The sequence below is a fragment of the Electrophorus electricus genome, chromosome 25, assembly GCF_013358815.1.
Source record: "Electrophorus electricus isolate fEleEle1 chromosome 25, fEleEle1.pri, whole genome shotgun sequence".
Classification (NCBI taxonomy): domain Eukaryota; kingdom Metazoa; phylum Chordata; class Actinopteri; order Gymnotiformes; family Gymnotidae; genus Electrophorus; species Electrophorus electricus.
The window spans coordinates 5,193,664-5,213,279 of NC_049559.1; the positions used below are offsets into that span (position 1 = coordinate 5,193,664).

The window sequence follows — 19,616 nt, forward strand, 5'->3', positions numbered from 1 at the left end:
ATGGCTGCTGTCAAAAACTCACCTCTTCACCTGTCTACATTTACTTGAGTTTTTGCAGCTGTCTTTACTGCATCTTTACTCCTAAGGCACAGAACTTTACTTTACTGAACTAGGATCCATGTCACAACTACATACATTATCTGCTTTTTTTTTGTCTGCTTGCTTTTATGTGGATATGTAGGTAAATTTGTCTATTTTGCATGTGTAATTAAGTTGTTAATATTTATAGCTGTATTCCACTTTCAGAAAACTTTAGAATCAAAACCTAGAATGACAGTTGTTTGGCTGGATGTGGTCAAACAGCTTCATACTTTATTACTGCTAATTTGTAACTCATAACAATGACAAAATGATTCCATGTTGTGATTCCGCCAAGTAGAGCTTCTGTCATAGTTCTCACTGAGAGTGAGTGTGTGTGAGAGAGAGTGAGTGAGTGTGTGTGTGTGTGTGTGTGTGAGAGAGAGTGAGTGTGTGTGTGTGTGTGTGTGTGTGTGAGAGAGAGTGTGTGAGAGTGAGTGTGTGTGTGTGTGTGTGAGAGTGAGTGTGTGTGAGAGTGAGTGTGTGTGTGTGTGTGTGTGAGAGTGAGTGTGTGTGTGTGTGTGTGTGTGAGAGTGAGTGTGTGTGAGAGAGAGTGTGTGTGTGTGTGTGTGTGTGTGTGAGTGTGAGTGTGTGTGAGAGAGAGAGTGTGTGTGTGTGTGTGTGTGTGTGTGAGAGAGAGTGAGTGTGGTACCATGTATGGCTCCTGCCCTGGCTGGCACTGAGGGCAGGCCTGGCAGGTGCTGCTGGTTTGATTATAGAACTCATTTTCTCCACAGCTGGAGTACTCAGCTCTCAGCAGAGACACACTGGACACCTAAAAAAACCAAAAAAACCAAACACACACACACACACACACACACACACACACACACACACACACACACACACACACACACATCAACAGGCTGCCAACTCAAATCAAGCTTAAAATGCAAACTACATCATAAAATAATACACAACAAAGTACAACTAAACCCATATCATTAGTTTTATAAAACCCCACATTTAATCTATACTCAGTGAATGACCAGTTCATTAAGAAATAAATGCAACCTTCTAAAGTGCTGTTTACCATAAGGTACTATATGTCTCTGTAAATGTATACTTCCCTACCTATGCTAACTTCAGTCAAGTTGAAATACACAAAATCCAGTCTGCTAAAATCACATGGCCTGATATATTGGATCTCTCTCTCTCTCTCTCTCTCTCTCTCACACACACACACAGTTACATTCACATTCAAACACACACATATACACACACACATATACACACACACATAATCATCATACTTGGCCACCACAGACCCCGCCGTGCCAAAGATAAAACCCACAAGCCCTGTTAATAAAAACCATAAACCCTGTCAATAAAACCCACAAACTCCAGCCAATGAATTTCGGGCTCCACCACTGCTTTAATTACATTCCAGATTCAGAAAACTATGAATACTGTCTAAATGTTGCTGATCTCGTGTGTTCTAAACGTCAGTCTTTGAAATGTAACACCCACCATCTCTATCAGTGTGTGTTTGTTTGCACAGTAAATGATTGATGAAACCAAATCCACAAATAAAGTAATTTTGCCTTGACTTATAGGAGGTTTGTTCATCCAATAAATCTTATCTCTGTTCACAGTCCATCAAAAGTCCATCAAAACCACATGAAAATGGAAGATGACATTTAGAACCATAAAGTAAACTTGAGTTTCTGTCGAAAATGAAGTTAACAATAACAGTAATAACACGCAAAGCAGCTGCATAGAGATCACAGCTCCATGTAGACTATAGACCTCAGCTCTCAATGAGAATCAGGCTCTCTGTGTGTGTGACAGACTTCTGGGTGGTGGAATTACTACATGGAAGCAGTGCCTTCTGACAGTAATTTTACTAAATAAGTGGGTCTATATACCTTCTCTCCAGTGGGTCTATACCTTCTCTCTAACTACAGTCTCCTCTCAGGTGATATGTACCAAATGTTTCTTAATCCCAGTTCTTTTTGGATTGGGTATTAAAAGCCTATTATTAAGGGACTGCACAGAGAAATTATCTTCCAGGAACACTGCCAGGAAGATTTTGCAAGTTGACATTAAAAAAACAGTGAGAAACATCATGGAGGCTGAAGGTACAAAGGGACCAGCTAAATGCAACTGAGAAAACTTTGTGTGTGTGTGTGTGTGTGTGTGTGTGTGTGTGCTAAATCCAACAACTACTTTTTTTTGATAATGTTTGGCTGTTGGTATAGATAAAAAGGTATATAACTCACCAACAGGAGTGAGAGAAGGCAGGATTCCACTGGACGTTCCTTCAGGACCATCTCTGCGCTCCTCCCCGAGACACACCTGTGAGGGTTGCAAAGGAAGTGAGGTTACACTGAGCCAGAAGAGAATAGGGACAGGAAGTGAGGTCATATGAAAGCTTGAAGCCGATGGCAGCTGGGAGTTGTGAACCTGTATTCCACTTCTAAGAAGAGGTCCAAAATGAGTTTTAGAAGATAGAGTGCATGTATTTGTGCGCATATGTGTGTATGTGTGAGAGAGAGTGTGTGAGGATAACGTCCACATTCTTGACCGCAACTGTGCTGGTGCTCTTTTGTTTAAGTTAGTGCGGTCAACTTCTTTCATATAGCAGTGCATCCCAGAAAAGACATTTATGAATCAGTATCTGTGTGTGTTCATGAACACACATCATACACTGGAGAGATCATAGCAGGTGGTCGCCATCATGCTAAACGCTCTATACTTCAGTGTAAATGTTCATCTTTCATTGTTGAAAATGGTCACAGCTTTACAAACTCACAGCCGCTGACCTTTAGCTTGTCCAAGCAAACATGAGAACCCAAAGGACAAACAGCCATTTCCTGCTCAGTTATTTTGTTTGACAGCTTTCTTTGTAGTCGTCTATTCCTATAAAGTTGCTCTGGCAATAACGGCAGCTATTTTGGCAAGACAGCAATGGTGAACAGTGTTCTCGGTATCCACCGACAGCTGTGAGTGTGTGCGGATCCAATCTTTTTGGGTTTCTCTTTCATTTGGCTGATTCTGGCTTCCTGTAATAATAGTGAGCCCCTGCCTCTTCTGCAGGTGTGAATAATGGCACGATGGCGCAGGGAAGTGAGAGGCTTTACTCCCACCAACCTCAGTCCACTGCAGATGCTCCTTAAAAACTCAGATCTCTTAACAGGGATAATAGTTCCATAAGCACTGACCCTAGAGAATTATTCTCTCAGCATTCATTTTGTGATCTAGTGTATTTTTATGATTTACATAATCTCTCAATTTATGACTTAATAAGGTTTGAGTTTTTTTTTTGTTGTTTTTTTTTTTGGGGGGGGGGGGGTGGAGATTAAATAAATACACAGACTAAAACAAGTTGTTTTCTAAAGCAAAAAGCTCCCAGTAATTGGTTATCCAATGACCATATCTTGTGGTGGAGAAACTGTTACCTGTTTCAGTTTTTAAATAAACCCTGGCATGTTGGACAGTAACACAAAGTACACCACAGTTTTGAGAGAGATGAGCGTATATTTCCATGACAAATTAGTCTTCTGTTGCTGTGTATTGCAGTATTTACAGTAAATGGTGTCCTCACCGTGCTATCAACTGTAGGTTAGCATATTTAAGGGAAAGGCAGCATCCATAAGATGTATCATATAAGCACCACATAAGAGGTTTACTGTACTGCATGAAGACATATTTGGTTTGTTATACTATGTAGTGTGTTATGGCTTCATCATATATTAACACTGTAGCGACTGGATCAGGGACATGCTATTTGTCATGTGCTGCACTAACACTTAATGAACATTAAGAGTATATCTGCTGCTGATAACGATTTTCTATCTATTTCTACTTCTATCAATACTGGCTAAAGCATATTACTCTTTGTTTAGCATTCTATATTAATTTGGCTTTACAAGTTGACTTAAAATATCTTAAATAAAATAAAAAAGGAAGATTTTAGCCAATTTAGCTATCTTAGTGTTTCATTATGTCCTTATTACAAGCGATTTGCGCTCATATTTACTATTTGAACAGTCTGCTGACACTATAATATGGGTCATTCCTTGTCAATTATCTACACAAGGTAGATTATCAAAATTAATGAACAAACATTTGATTTGTGAAGATTTTATTAAATGTAAAAAAAAGTACTTACTATTTGTTTTCTAATTTAAAATAGAAATACTTTCTGAAGTTGTGACCTTTTAATTTTATTCAATTAGTAAAATGAAATGACTTAGGCTAAATGATACACACAGAGGAACCTAAATTAAAGTCTCAGGTAATCCTGAAATCCCAATTTCAACGGCTGGGTTAACTAAACAACATAATTAAACAGCGCACATTTCACACTAAAAATAAAATAAACTTAACAAACTGAAATTGCCTAGGCCCATATGTCTTACAGATTACAGGCACACATTCTTCCAGAAAAAATTACAGACATTTTAGAAATTACAGGAGATGCAAAGAAAGTTGCATTTTTTGACCTGCACAAGTTCACCTTTTAATGTCTAAACATAATAAACAGTGAAATCCCTGCCTTTGACAAAGTTCTTTGAGACTTCAGAATCTCACTAAACAACCGTTAGCATGTCTATCGACGAATTCTATGACATGGCGAAAGCCGTGTCAAAACACGGAAAAGTATTTTTATCTCTGTTGCAGATAATGAAGCCCAACACTGTCTCCTGGTGTTTACTGACAGATAATGAAGCCCAACACTGTCTCCTGGTGTTTACTGACAGATAATGAAGCCCAACACCGTCTCCTGGTGTTCACTGACAGAGAATGAAGCCCCACACTGTCTCCTGGTGTTCACTGACAGGTAATGAAGCCCAACACCATCTCCTGGTGTTCACTGACAGGTAATGAAGCCCAACACCATCTCCTGGTGTTCACTGACAGAGAATGAAGCCCAACACCGTCTCCTGGTGTTTACTGACAGAGAATAAAGCCCAACACCATCTCCTGGTGTTTACTGACAGAGAATAAAGCCCAACACTGTCTCCTGGTGTTTACTGACAGAGAATAAAGCCCAACACCATCTCCTGGTGTTCACTGACAGAGAATGAAGCCCAACACCATCTCCTGGTGTTTACTGACAGAGAATGAAGCCCAACACCATCTCCTGGTGTTTACTGACAGAGAATGAAGCCCAACACCGTCTGCTGGTGTTCAGTGCTCACCACTCAGCCATTAAGGCAGGCTCTTAGCTTAGTATGGTAAGTTATCCTGGCGTAGCTACACTTTTGTTTAAGTGTATTTTGCTTCATGGTGTGTGCGGGTATCTGGAAGACGGCATGATAGCGCTGACCTGTGAAGATGAACACTGCAGTGAAAAGCAAGACTTTGCGCCTCGCCTGGAATATGTCGTCAGTTACTGTCCTAGCTCTGCAGTTAAGCGTTATTTAACAAATGCCGTGAAATGTAGCTAGCGTTTATCTTCTAAAATCTGTCAAATCACAGGTGACAGGTGAACTGACTCGTGACTACAACTGACGGAAACACTGCCACTGGCCAGAACGTGCCAGCAGCAACTGGCCAATCAACTTGTCTGACATACCTTTTTACTGATCCCGTGCCATGGGCTATTACTTATGTTGAACACTGGAATATGTCCCTTTAATATAGCTTCTGAAACACACACGCAACTGGTATTCTACAAGTGAGAGAATAGCAGCATGACTCACTGATCTCTTCACTAAACGCTAAGCGCATTGAAGGTTTCGCTGCCCTACGGATACCATTAGACAGGTTTTGGCGAGGTGTCTAAAAAGTAGCTGAGACACGTCATGGCTGCCTGGGTGGCAATACCTATTAGTAAAAAGTTATTGTGTAGAGCTGCTGAACCACCAAGACTTCAAAACAGGCATTTTCAGGCATTGAGAGCTGCACTGGACGACCCGCAGCAGTTATTCGCTGTAGGTGTGACTTCTCTTACCATTGGCTTGTTGCATATCATTCCATAAGCATGTCATGTGAGGTTTGCTGCAAGCAAGAACTTGGTTTGTCTCGACTGACAGCTAAAAAGCAATGCCAAAAGTAGCGCATCAGCCACGTTTTTATCAAGAGGGGCTTCAAAGCGAACCAAGCTTCCGCCAGGCTAGAGGCTACAAAGTCAGAGAATCCAATGGGCTTCAGAGGTTTGGAAGGCTGGAAGACGTAAAGACGCCGTAAGATGAGACGCCTTTACTGTGGACTGAGTGTTAGTCAATGAGACAATGAGATTTCACTTAAGGGCTCTCTCGACTGTCATCCTTTACCTTCCGCATCAAAGCAACCGCCACACGACGCAGGAAAAATCCACCATCGCTGAAGTTGAGCTAGCGTCGCGATTCAGACACAGGAGCGCAGCTGAATCAAGAGCGTTGAATTAACCCTACGGTGTTCCTGATGTTCAGCTAGACACGTAAGGTTTTACTGCAAGGGCCACCAAATTCTAGATGCAGATCATCAGTAACCATTTCACTGGTTCTGCGAGACCGATGATTGTCTCCTGACAAACACCACGCAGTGGTGGTGACTGGGTACTGGCACTGCAGTCCTGATGTGTGCTCCTCCACGTTAAGTTTATCATGGATAATAAAAGTGTATCATGTATCTACAGAGCACTTAAAGTTTGACTGCACACTTCCAATTTGGCCAGACGAAATCACTGTTCTGGTTTTTCTAACAGGTAAAACATGCCTATGTGTGCAGAAAATAAAATTTTACCTCTTTACAACAAGAAGCGGTTTAAAAGGCACAAAGAAAATAACGACCTTTGGCCCATGACAACACCTAGTGTGATTTTCAATGTGCATAGGAATTGCAACCAGGATAAACAGCATCCCTGTTGCAGAGACAGAGACATACTGTAATTATTCTAAGCAGGTACATTTCACTTGGAGTCTCTGTGACATGTAATTGCGACCAACGCATGAAACGACAAGTTCTGGGGGAGTTCTCGTCTTTCTCGCCGAGACTTCACTCACATTCTCCATATCCACTTTTTTTTTCTTTTTCTGCTGCACAGAAAAGCTGCTGTGAGATACAGGTACTCTCCCAACTGTACAAGGGCGTCTGCTTGGTGGAGCAGATCTTGGTGCTGGAAGAACCACAGAAAGTGAATGTGCTTTAGCAGACTCCTCTGTTACTTAAGCCCGAGGTAGATACTTGAGCACAGGGCACCCATATCAACATCGCAACACTCCCTTACAGTGATGGTGAACACTGCAGCCTGCATCCCGTCCGTATAAGGAGTGCATTGTGGTCTAAACCCCTAATATGCCGCCATCTTCAAAAGGTGTTCCAGTGCTAAACACTGGGAAAGCAATTTGTGAAGGTGCAGTTTAGATTTCCATAGCTTGTACTATGCCAAAGAAGTTCGTTTGGCTATCAAACAAATGAGTTGTAAAACACGGGATAAGCTTACACAGATCGGTTGAGTTATATAAAATGAGTTTGTTTTAATCCCTTGAGTTACCCATAATGCCTAAGATTTTGGATTGTACATGTGGAGCTGCAGGTTTCTAGGAAGCACCAGAGTCTTTTTGGCTCCAGGAATTTCTCCCCCCAGAGCAAACCTGCCTTCTCTAATGAGCTTAATTGTGCGAATTCTGGTAGAAAGCAACCACAACCGGTCAGGGTGACAAACAGTGTTTGTCTACTGGAGACCCTGTGGCACTGCATTTCATCAGGTTGGCGGAAAGGGGGGAGGAGAGAGACAGAAAGAGACAGAGAGAGAAAGAGTGGAGAGAGAAAGAGGGGGAGAGATAAAAAAGTTAAGTCTTCGAAAAAACGTTTCTTGCAGGAAGCGCAACGTCTGCCAAATGCCTTTGCCCCAAGCTTTGCAGCTCATTATCAGACTAAATGAACACACACGCCCAAGAAACTTTCATCAGAATCCAGCCGTGGCGTCTCCCCCTCCCCCGACGCTCCCCCCGGTCTCTTTCTGGCTGGATGGTGGGGGCTGGAATGCTTCCCGACGTGTTTCAGGAGCCGCTCCTCTCCTTGCTTCTCCTCTCCTCTCCTCGCACCTACTCCTCACAGGGGCTTTGCTAGGGCTTGCCTCTGTATGAAAACCGACCGCAGACTCACAGCCTGGGGTTATTAATCTTATAACAACCACATAATCTAAGATAAATACACAGAGTATCATTATCCTTATCATTAACAAGTTTGAAATATCTATTCCTAGGGGAAGGATTAAAATGGGGATATTATTACTCCCATTTTAGTGTGGAAGAGGGCTCTGTCCAACTGAATTAGGGAGTACTGGACAGGAAGGAGATCTATGACCATTTAGGTTTACCCCAATATTGTTTTCCTTTAGGGATCTAATTCACATTATTGGCCATTTACACAGCTAAGCCCATTCCTTCTGTTGACAAGTTTACTGGGGTTGTTTGAGTGAGATCTCCCCAGAGGGGATGTGGCTGAGGCTCACTGGGAAGAGTCCAAGCGCATGTGTGGTGGAGTGGAGCTCCAAGGGGATACTGAGCACAGACCCTTCAACTATTTCAGTTAAACACTCTTTTGACCGTATTAGGTTACAGTTGCCGAAGCATTTCAATCTGTCTGTATCGTATACCAGCCTGTTATTCAGCCATTAAACATGCACACACACACACATAATTAATCCCACACAATAAGCGCAATTTTTGGTATGTGCATTATATTTGGCTTGCTGTACAAGCCAGAAATGATATGATGGTGTTAATCCTGTTATTATATTCCCAGTGCATCTACTTACCGATTCATTCAGGTTGTGTCATTCATATCTTTCTAACAATATTTTCAGTCTCTCTGTGTCAGGAATTTTAGAAAATGAAGGGGATACCGTCTCAATTAGAACTATCAGACATTCAGTGTTTCATTGAGGATGAATGATTCCACACTGAGTGAAGCATCAGTATGTCACCTGATGGGTGTCAGTTGGAAAGACCCATCCTGGAGAACCGGGAAAGAAGGAGACAGCGACAGGACAGAGAACAAGGCCTGTGGAGATTTAGCAGCAACAGGGGCACTGTTCTGCATCCTCGCCTAATGATAATGCCTGAGGGAAACTGAGTTTCTCTCTCTCTCTCTCGCTCGCTTCCCTCGCTCTCGGGATCAGAGTGAGCGAGAAGGGAATGGCTCTGTTGACCCAGAGTGACAGGGCTGAAGATGGATGCGCTAACAGCTCCCGTGTGTGTGTGTGGGGTGTGTGTGTGTGTGTGGGGTGTGTGTGTGGGTGTGTGTGTGTGTGTGGGGTGTGTGTGTGTGTGTGTGTGTGTGTGTGGGGTGTGTGTGTGTGTGTGTGGGGTGTGTGTGTGTGTGTGTGGGTGTGTGTGTGTGTGTGGGGTGTGTGTGTGGGTGTGTGTGTGTGTGTGGGGTGTGTGTGTGTGTGTGTGGGTGTGTGTGTGTGTGGGGTGTGTGTGTGTGTGGGGTGTGTGTGTGTGTGTGTGGGGTGTGTGTGTGTGTGTGTGTGTGTGGGTGTGTGTGTGTGTGGGTGTGTGTGTGTGTGTGGGGTGTGTGTGTGTGTGTGGGGTGTGTGTGTGTGTGTGTGTGGGTGTGTGTGTGGGTGTGTGTGTGTGTGTGTGTGAGGTGTGTGTGTGTGTGGGGTGTGTGTGTGTGTGTGGGGTGTGTGTGTGTGTGTGTGGGGTGTGTGTGTGGGTGTGTGTGTGTGTGTGGGGTGTGTGTGTGGGTGTGTGTGTGTGTGGGTGCGCGTGCACCGTCTGTGTTTGTGTCTGCGCTTGTGCGCGTCTAGGGTGGGTGTGAGCGGTGGGTTCAGAAGGCTGATGAGACCTGCACTGTTTTGAGGTGTGTTTAGACAACGCGCAGAGATGCTGCCTCCACAGGATGCTGCCTGTCCATCTCTGATTCCAAACACATGGCCTTTGTCATCATCACAATCTAGCCGAAATGACTTTTATTTTCCAGGGTATACCATTTCAAACTGATATTTATTTTCTCCAGTGATAATTACTCTCTGTCAGATTAGGCAATTGCTTTATACAATGTAGTAATCAGTGGGGAAATCAGAGCAGCGCTTAGAAAAAAGAGCTTCCACTTGGTTTATATCTAAAGACAATTAAACAAATAGCACAATTAAGCATGGCCCTTGTAATCTTGGCATCTCTCTTTTTCCTTCTGCTGTTGGGGTCTGTTTTCCATTCCATCAGCCCTGTCGCATGCTAAAAGGAGTTATAATCTTAGAATGAATAGTATTATACAATTGATATCTTATTTTGAAAGACACCCATGTGATTTCAGAGTTAACACTGCTCCAAACAATTTTCTAATGAACAGAACCTTAACATCGAAGCCTTTTATATCCGTTATTAGCATTAATTTTTTAAAAGGAATTAATAAGTTAATTCTTTTACATATACTCATACTTGGGTCAGCTTTTACAAGAAATTTTAGACATGCTTCATTAGCACCAGCTAGAACAAAACCTACTATTACAAACCTTGAAAAGAAAATGGTGTCAAGATCTGCCAGGGTAATCAAATGAGGCAGGATTGGCTTTACACTCCCGCATTTCAGGAAAACACATTCTACACTATACATTTACAACAACATAGTCCAAAATAAATCCAGCTTTTCACTAGAAAGGGAAAAAAAGCATAAGCTTGACATTGGAGAAGAGTGTGTTTGAGTGCATGGTTTATGGCATTTGGCTTCCAGCGACGGCAAACGGAGGTGAAAAGTTGATTTCAGTGTCAGAGAGGATTTAGGTGCTAATTGTAAAGGCTTTTTACTCTGAGCTATAGGATGCGTAGCCTACATGCACACTGGAGCTTTACTGATTACATTTCCTCCTTTATGAGTGCTTGTGCTGCACCACATGGCCAAAGTACTTTAACTGTGATTATATTATATAGATAATTGTGATTATATTGCTATGTACTGCAATTACAATATGCCTTGAAATATATTAAAAACACATTGGTAAAGCCTTGATGTGACATGTTAAAGACTGGCTTGCATTATTTTGACTACAATTATTTACTCTTCTTGGATCATGTGATTCATCAAAACACCCACAGAACACTCATCTGGAACATCTGAAATGGTCACAGTGTACAGTAAACCATTTTTGGGATTTGTTAGAGAGCTCATTTGTGTATTTCAGCCTTGTGCGATGTCAGTATTTCAATAGCCAATATTGTGATACAACAACTATTGTGAAGCCCTAATGGGCAGAGTACATGTCTTTTTAGTTATGGCTCATGAAGACAAATTAGTCACTTTTACACATATGAAGCACTAAAATCACATTTAAGCAGAAACATAAACAAGCTTTGCACTAAACTACACTCCACCAAGTCATAAGGTAAACAAGGTAAACGGAGCAGTTTAAAATGTTTTTGGACAAATGATCTACTTACATGTTGTTCAGGAGGGTTTCTCACCAGTGAGGAGACTAATAAACCAATAAAACATTAACCTTTAGGCACTTAGCGCCACTCAATTGGGTATGTCTGACCTGGCCAGTACAGATCAGCTTTGTCCACTTATGGACAAATGCAGTGTGTACTCAACACTGTTCAAAGACAATTTAAATTTAAATGAGCTTGTTTATGTAATTTTTAAAAGTAATGTAAAATACAATAAAACATTTGCCTCCAACTCCAATTAAATAATTTTAAAAAATTGTATAGAAATTAAATCAATGACTGAGCCATGCAAAACCTAGGAAGAAAGGGCTAATATGCACTCTCTTTCTCTCCTCTGTTTCTGATGTGCACAAAGAGAAAAATCATTACTTGCTTGGCTTAGTGTTATTAACTGAGTGAGGGAGTGGGGCCATGCCTCCTGTCTCCATCCTGGCTTATTGGGAAGGCCACTGATTCTTCATCTTTTGATGATTTTAATTACAGTGTCTGTCAGCCTTTTTATGAAAACAAACTCAGAGCGAACATGAAAAGACGCCCCAAATCCTCTGCCGGCTTGAACTACTACCGCGGCAGGAGCGTCTTTGATTCCCTGCCTTTGACGGAAAGAGGGGGAGACGCGGGGCCGCGCTTTCATCAGGCTCTCTTTGCTAAGCTTTCAGCCTGACGGGGGATACACGCTCACGCTCTCGCTCTCTCTCTCACACACACACACACACACACACACACACACACACACACACACACGGTGCCGCTTTGTTGACTGAGGACTACACTTAATTCCTGTGGAGACGGACATCAGCACTCTTCCAGCTCCTACCGTGGGGCACCGCTCACAAATTCACGCCACTGCAGTCCTTTTCCGGAACATTTGACGCATACAAGCCCCGTGATTCTAGAATGAATTCTAGATTTATTTAATATGTATTTAATATCGTTTGGGATATCTACACTAGCACGTTATTTACAACAAACTGCGTTGTTAATAATTGTGATCTCCAGAGATGGATTTAAAATAACCATGCTGAAAAGGTTACATATAATATCCACGCCTAAAACGGTCGGGTCTGCTGCTGCGTGGGAGCGTGTCACCACGCAGCGTCTATGTAATGATCCACTCCGTCGGTCTCACACTTTAAGCATAAAGCTGTCAGTCACGCCAGTCTGCAGCTCCCGCGACCACAGCGAAACCACAACACACCCGCTAGGATTGTAAAATACCGTGAAGCCCCCAAATGCGACACGTACACAGACGCGATAACGATGGGGTCTACATATAGGCTTTTTGCAGTACGGATACTGTAATAACCTTTGTGCACTCCAGGATAAAGATGCAGAAGAACACATCAGAGTACTAGTATCAGAGTGCAAATCTGAGTCAGAATAAAACTCCGAACATAAATAGTTTATAGCATGATTTAGGAGGAAAACGTATAGCACTTTTCACTTATGCAAGACTTTTCCGTTTCTTCATTTCTGCTTGAAAAAGTGCGTAAATCCCAAACAAGCGCTCGAGGCTCGCTAAATTAGGACGCGGATTTATTTCCACTTTCCAGTAATAGTTCAAAGTAAATTAGACATGTGAAGCGCGGCGTGCACGTGCACGCCAAGCAGGACTTTCCCTCGGGCCTTAGCTTGCGCGACGGCCCGCCTGCGCCGGGAAAACAATCACGCGCCGATACCGCGAGGTCGCCGCAACAGCGAGCGCCGTTTTTTATTATAGTTATTATTAACCCGATTTGACACGAGGCGCTGGAACAGGGGGAAGACTGACAGAAGACTGAGACGTCGGGCAAGTAACGGTTTGTATCCTACTCGCTATTCTTCAGACACTGCAGATAATGTACAAGTCGATGTGTAACATAAAGACACAGTGATCCCCTCATGTAGTAATGCGCTCTCTTTAACAGACTAAAGTTGTAGATCAGTGCCTGCATTCTGGAACAAGCTACACAGTGCTGAACAGTTACAGACTGTGTCTGCATCTCAACTACACCAGGAATTTCCCTTTCCTGAAACAATACCACATTGCATTCCTGGGAATTGCTGCGAATCTGCTTACCTGCAGGAGGACGTAGCAGAGTTCAATATTAATCTCCAGAACACAGCGAAGAGCGGTGAGTGCTAACAGCTTCTCTAGGACGACTCAGTGTTGAGCTCGCCTCAGAAACATCGGTAGTTCGTTAAGCCAGTTATGACCATTGAGAAACTTTAGCCTTCTCAGCAATCCACCCCAAAAATCTTTGCAATATGCATGATTTCTTTAGGAACATAGCTCCTCCTCGAGAGAAGAAAACCCCTATTCTCTCCGCCCAAGACTCCAACCTGACACAGGTAGGCAGTCGTCAGTTGGGGAAAGTATAGCCGTTGGGGAGTACACCACCTAGTGGTACGAGAGCGGAACATTTCAGGCTTAGAAGATTTGCTTTGGTGCAAGCAAACGGGAAAAAGCTAAGAGAATATCAGAGAAACTCTTGGAATAAAGGCATTTCTATTAAAAGTGTTATAATTAAGGGTATTATTGTTAAAGGTATTATGGAGACAGAGAGAGAAGTAGTAAAAATGTAAAGTTTCCAGAGAAACAAGATGTTTAGGAAACTGCTCAAAATCACTCTGTCCAAAACATCCAGTTCATAATTCCCTGGCAGGTGGATGCAGGGACACTGGTTAGTCTATCTTTGAGCAGGTTTTGGATGGCTGTCATTGAATACAGATCTAAGAGTGTTGAGACCAGAATTCTAGTGTAAGTTCTTTGGTGTTTTGACGTATTGAAGGATAAAGTGTAGACCCAGTGTTGACTGCATTGTCATCAGGCCAACTGGCCCGATTTGCAAACCACAGGGCTATAATGATCAACACAATATACTGAGGAAAAAGGGTGAGGCTTTTCATTCAAAGCGTGCCATGTTAGCTTCGAAGCACGGGGATGGTAGCGTCACGTTCACCAGTCCTCTCTGACATAGGAGTCTGAGAGGGGCACTCTGATCGGGTAACAGGGAGGTCCACATCCTCTAAATGTATATTCTCCACAGGTGTCCCACAAGTCTAAGTTCTGGGTCCTCTTTTCTTTTTCTTCTACACTTTTATTGATGTTTTCTCCTCCCATTGATTCTCCTTCTATTGCAATGCTGAAAATGCCCATCTAATCCTGTCCTTTCCACTCTCTGACCAGGTTTCTAATGACAATTTGGCATGTTTGACTGATATCTCATCTAGGATGGCAGGTCACCACCTCAGGCTAATCACACTTAGACTGAACTGCTACACAACCTGAACACTTCCTTCCTGGGATCTTACCATCTCTTTTTGAGAACTCCTTGATCATTGTTGTCTACATTTGGAGAATTCACCCATTTCTCTTTAGGTAAACCACCCAGTTGCTTGTTCAGCCTCTTGTCGTCTCCAGGCTCAACTACTGTAACTCCTGGCAGGTCTTCCTAGGCATGAAATCAGGCCCTTGCAGCTAATCCAGAATGCTGGGTTCACTTCACTGGATTCCTGTTTCTGCTTATATGAGATTTAAAACTCCAATGTTTGCCTGTAAAGCCACAAATGCACATGCACCCTCCTACTTTAATGGTGTTAGCCAAAACATGGTAAAGTGACTGGCATCCTTTAGAAAGTATATAACATTGAGAGGAAGGAGGATTATCTAGAATCACTGAAGCAGTACGTCAAGACATCAGCCAGAAATTTGGTTGCATCTGAGTCTTCCAGCAGGACACCGATCATTAAGTATTCCTTCAAAGTTGTGACAAAACAGCTTAAAGCCAAAGATGCTTGAGTTAAAAATTCTAGCAAAGTAGTGTGAGAAGCTTGTAGGAGGCTACCCCAACCATTTGATTCAAGTTACGTAATTACGAGGTGATGTCAGAAAATACTAATAAAGTGCATGTTAACTTTTGACCCACTGAACACCTGAAATAAAGCTATTATTTTAAAACTACCTCTTATTGAAATAAAATACATAATCTAATTGTCTTAACACAGAAAATGTATAGTGAAATGTGTGGAGATATGAAAATCCTGTTTAAATGTCTTTAGCCTAGGTGTAACTTTGGTCCAATTGCATACAAAGTTATTGTAGGTGGGAAACAGTTTCGGTGCCAAAAATGTACAGATGTAGAGGAGTAAAATACATACTTTGCTACCTTTTAGTGCTTTAGACTTGGGTCTTCTTCTTTCCTGCTATTTTAAATGGTGCATGCTATTTTATAAGTTGCTATTGTGATGTTCTATGTAGTTTTGCAGTTTGTTTCATAATTGTATGACTAATAAGGAAGATATATATTCACAGGATACACACACACACTCACTCGTTGCTTGCTGGTTTTATAAAGCTTTGGTGTTCCAGCTTTCCCTTTCATTCTTAAACCACACAACAGTGATGATGAAAAAGCACATGAAAAGACTTTTAAACCTTAATGAGGTACAGACTCTGAAAATAGCTTTAAAGTGTGCAGTCCAGATTTCCATCCTGCAGTATGTCTACTGAGCAGTAGATGCCAGGATTATGTATTGACTTGTTTGTTTACATGTCTGTCTGTTTAAAGAGGTTTTTTTCTCTCTCTCTCTCTCTATGGCTGCATCCGCAACCCAGGTGTGTCCCGATGCCTATTAGTTGGGTTTGATAAGAGTGAGCACTTCCCCCCAGGGTGGGGAGGTGACCAGTTGGGTTGGAAGAACGTGTACTCCTCCCTTCCTTCTTCCCATCAGGGCTGTTTCCTCTTTTATCCGCAGGAAGGACCAGGATAAAAGTGACTTTGAAGTTCCACCTACCCAACAATTACACAAGCCATCAGTTCACTAGTCTGAATTGGGACGATAAGATTCTGGGTGCAATGAAAACAGATATCATCACACGAGCTAAACACAAACCTCTATCAGAGACGGCACAGAGAATGCTGGAAGAGCGTATGCAAGTAGAGTTAGCCAGTATCTACCAATAAGAATATTCTCAGAGAATATGGATTCTCAGAGTTATGTTTTCTTTATGTTTATGTTTTCTTTTTTCTTAGACTGTAACTAATCTTGCTCTAAGAGCAAACAACACTTTACAGCCAGCTCTTTGTTCTTAAACCCATCGCTGTTTCTTCTCTAGTGTGCCTAAATTTGTTACAAACCAGGCAAAGTATGAGCTGTTCTGATGTGTATGTTGCTTTGACTTCATAGTTCAGATCTTCTTCTTTTTGGTTTTATTACTAGCTTTGAAGAGAAGAGGGCGGCACTAGAATTTTTCTCCTGGTCCCTTGGAGTTCTCACCAGACTCTGTCAGCACACTTAGAATATTGTTAATGCAGAATGCTACACTGATACATTTCCTCAAGATGTGCAGACATGGACATACATTGCTTTGTATAGTTACACAACATTGGGCTGTCATTGATCATAGATCATGTTCAACATTAAATGATTTCAAAATATCTCTGATGCGTGTGACAACTAATCAAGGGGGTGTGAGAGTGCATTACAATATGAGAAGAGCATTTTTTAATGTTTCCAAATCCCTCTATGACTGATTAAATAAGGACAGGTGATGACAGAAGGTTCACATTTTCGCTTGCACAGAATTTAGCAGTTTGATTCAGTAGTTCCAGAGTTCTAGCAGTTGTTCAGTCTTTTTGACAAGGGCAAGGTATGACAGTCACAATTCTATCTTTGTCCATTTTGGAAGAATCATATGTCAGTAAGCAAACAGTCTGGAACAAACAATTTTATTACATAATGTTATGCTGTCGAGTAACATAAGATGTTTATTACCATTGAACAACAACAACAACAATAATTATTATTCATATAGCACTGCTAATTCTGGATTCTGAAGTCATTTGCATGAAAAGAACAGACAAAATAATTTAATATTAGCATCACAAAATAAAAATCAAAACAGCCTTCATCTAGTGCAAGGAGGACAACAACTTCACAACATTATGCATCAAGTTGCAAGACTCGCTAGATGTTATTTAAAATCTCCCATCTAGGTTTACACTCTAGTGTTGAGGGTAAAAGATGTATGTGTGCAGACCTGTGCTAGTCTTCTTCAGCATGGTAAATTACAGAAACTGGCCTTCTCTGTTACACTATTACAGTGGGTTTCCTTAGCACGTTATTTTCTTGTCAAAGTCCTGGTATACTTGGTCCTAATGGTATAAGATCATTAATTTTACAAGAGTGTGCAGAATCCAAAACCAGGACTGGGAAGCAGTGTCTGGGTGTGTCCCTGAGCTTCATGGGTGGTCAGATAGAGCGATACCTTAAGCTAGAACAGGAAGTGAAATCCCCACAACTTTACACACCTTCTAATGTGCAGCATTTTTTTAAATGACTGCTGGCAGCAGTGCTTAACCAGTAGAGCTGGAAGCTGTAATTTAAGAACTGATTAGGAGTGTGACACGGGCATGTGGGAACAGGTAGATACCGCCCTGAAAAACGGAGGAAGACGCACATGGACAGACGGATGCACACATACAAACTCCCCAGCACACACGTACATGTACGCGCAGATGGACTGAGGCACAATGATTGGCGAAGGTTTGACATTTGAATACATTCTCCTACCCACATAAACAAACAAGCAAACAAAAAATAAATAAATATATGTTTTTCTGAGTTTTGAAGCGGTTATTCATGCTTGTATTATTTTTATCAGGGCTGTTTACATGAATATTGCAATAAGCATATTATAATTCAGCCAATTTTGGTAGTAGTTTAATTAACAAAGGAACACATGAAAAACACATTCTAAGACTAAATGCCAATGATATTGGATGACAAAAAATGTCCCTAGCTATATTTTGCCAAGAATTTAAGTATAACAGAAGCAATCAGCTAAAGTGCTACTGGTTAGTCTCCTGCATTACAACATTAACATGAATATCGCTTAGGAAGGACTATACCTGAAGAATTAAGATACTTAATCCGTGAAATTTACTAGCAAACTTCCATAAATACGTATAATTGTGTATCGTGTATAGGGAATGTTTGTTTTAAGATGTATTTATTTCTTCAAATAAAACACAAAACAACAAAATAAAATAAAAAAAACTCGTACGCAGTTTCAGAAGCAACATCAAACAAAGAGAAAAGATTTTGCTAACAAGCGGAAAACGAATTTTTTTCTATAGTAAAACGACTTGTCTTTTTTTTTACACAAATCCATTAACTCCCAATAAATCAATGCCCATGTGCACCCTCCTCTCCCACCTGTCATGTTTTATTCAATCATCCAATTATTTCCTTGAATAAATTATTTAGCCTTATATTGATCCTTTAAATATGAATCAAAGAAGACCAAAACATACAGCTTGGCGTATAATGCAATTTAAGTTACCATTGTACAGCAGAGGGCAGTAGTCGCTCATCCTTAAGATTGTCCTCCACTGTTGTCGAAATCAATCCTATTTTAACATTTCACTCTCAAAGGTTTCCTAATAACGCTCCGCAGAATAAAACGGTGTCCAGGTGGCCAGCGTATAACATTACGAATTATTCCTTTTTCTTAATCAAATACGCAATATACAATTAAAAATGTAATGGAAAATGCGATATAATAATCAGCATCTCTATATTGGTGGGCTTTCTGGTTCGCAGAAGTACCATCTGTGAGTACCATGTATGCCTACATGGCATGGATATAATAGTCTTTTCCTCCAAGCTCCGGTCCTTTACCAGACGCCTGGGATCTCGAGGGTCCTACGTAGTATCTTTGTTCTTACTAAGACTGCATATATATGCATATACAAAATATACTGCATATTTATATATCTAAACATTTGCTTGCACAACTGATGAAGGTCCTCTGTCCACTGTGTTGTTTCTCCTTGTGCACTTATGTATGGCACTGCAGTGTTTACTATCTCCTTCTCTCTAATTTCTTTATTAACCTTTATCTTTATCGTCTAATTAGGTTATCTGGGTAGGAACTAATAGCGACAAAAATGAACAGCATGAATACGCAAAATAAAGCCAAGCGTTTCTTTAAAATAAGCACACAAACAAGGAAATAAACAAAAACAAAAAAAAATGGTTGCGCAAAGGAGATGACGATCTAAATTACGATGTGCATGGCCGCGGTGTGTGTTTGTGTGTGACCTCACTGTTTTCGCACAGCTGTGTGTACGAGTGCGGAGCACTGGTGGAGAATGCAGTGAGTGAGTGAGTGAGTGAGTGAGTGAGTGAGAGTGTGTGTGTGTGTGTGTGTGTGTGTGTGTGTGT

The 19,616-nt window shown here is 41.5% G+C and overlaps 1 protein-coding gene across 2 annotated transcripts in view; it reads right to left on the minus strand.

The window, feature by feature from the left end:
- Positions 1-13,721, minus strand: part of edar (ectodysplasin A receptor) — a 33,954-nt gene extending 20,233 nt beyond the window's left edge. For both annotated transcript variants that reach the window (XM_035522955.1, XM_035522954.1), the window contains exons 1-3: positions 13,465-13,721; positions 2,301-2,376; positions 731-853 (exon numbers count right to left, since the gene is read on the minus strand). In XM_035522955.1, the coding sequence (XP_035378848.1) occupies positions 731-853; positions 2,301-2,351 (174 nt within the window). In that variant the 5' untranslated portion in view covers positions 2,352-2,376; positions 13,465-13,721. The remainder of the gene's footprint in view (positions 1-730; positions 854-2,300; positions 2,377-13,464) is intronic.
- Positions 13,722-19,616: the final 5,895 nt, after the last annotated feature.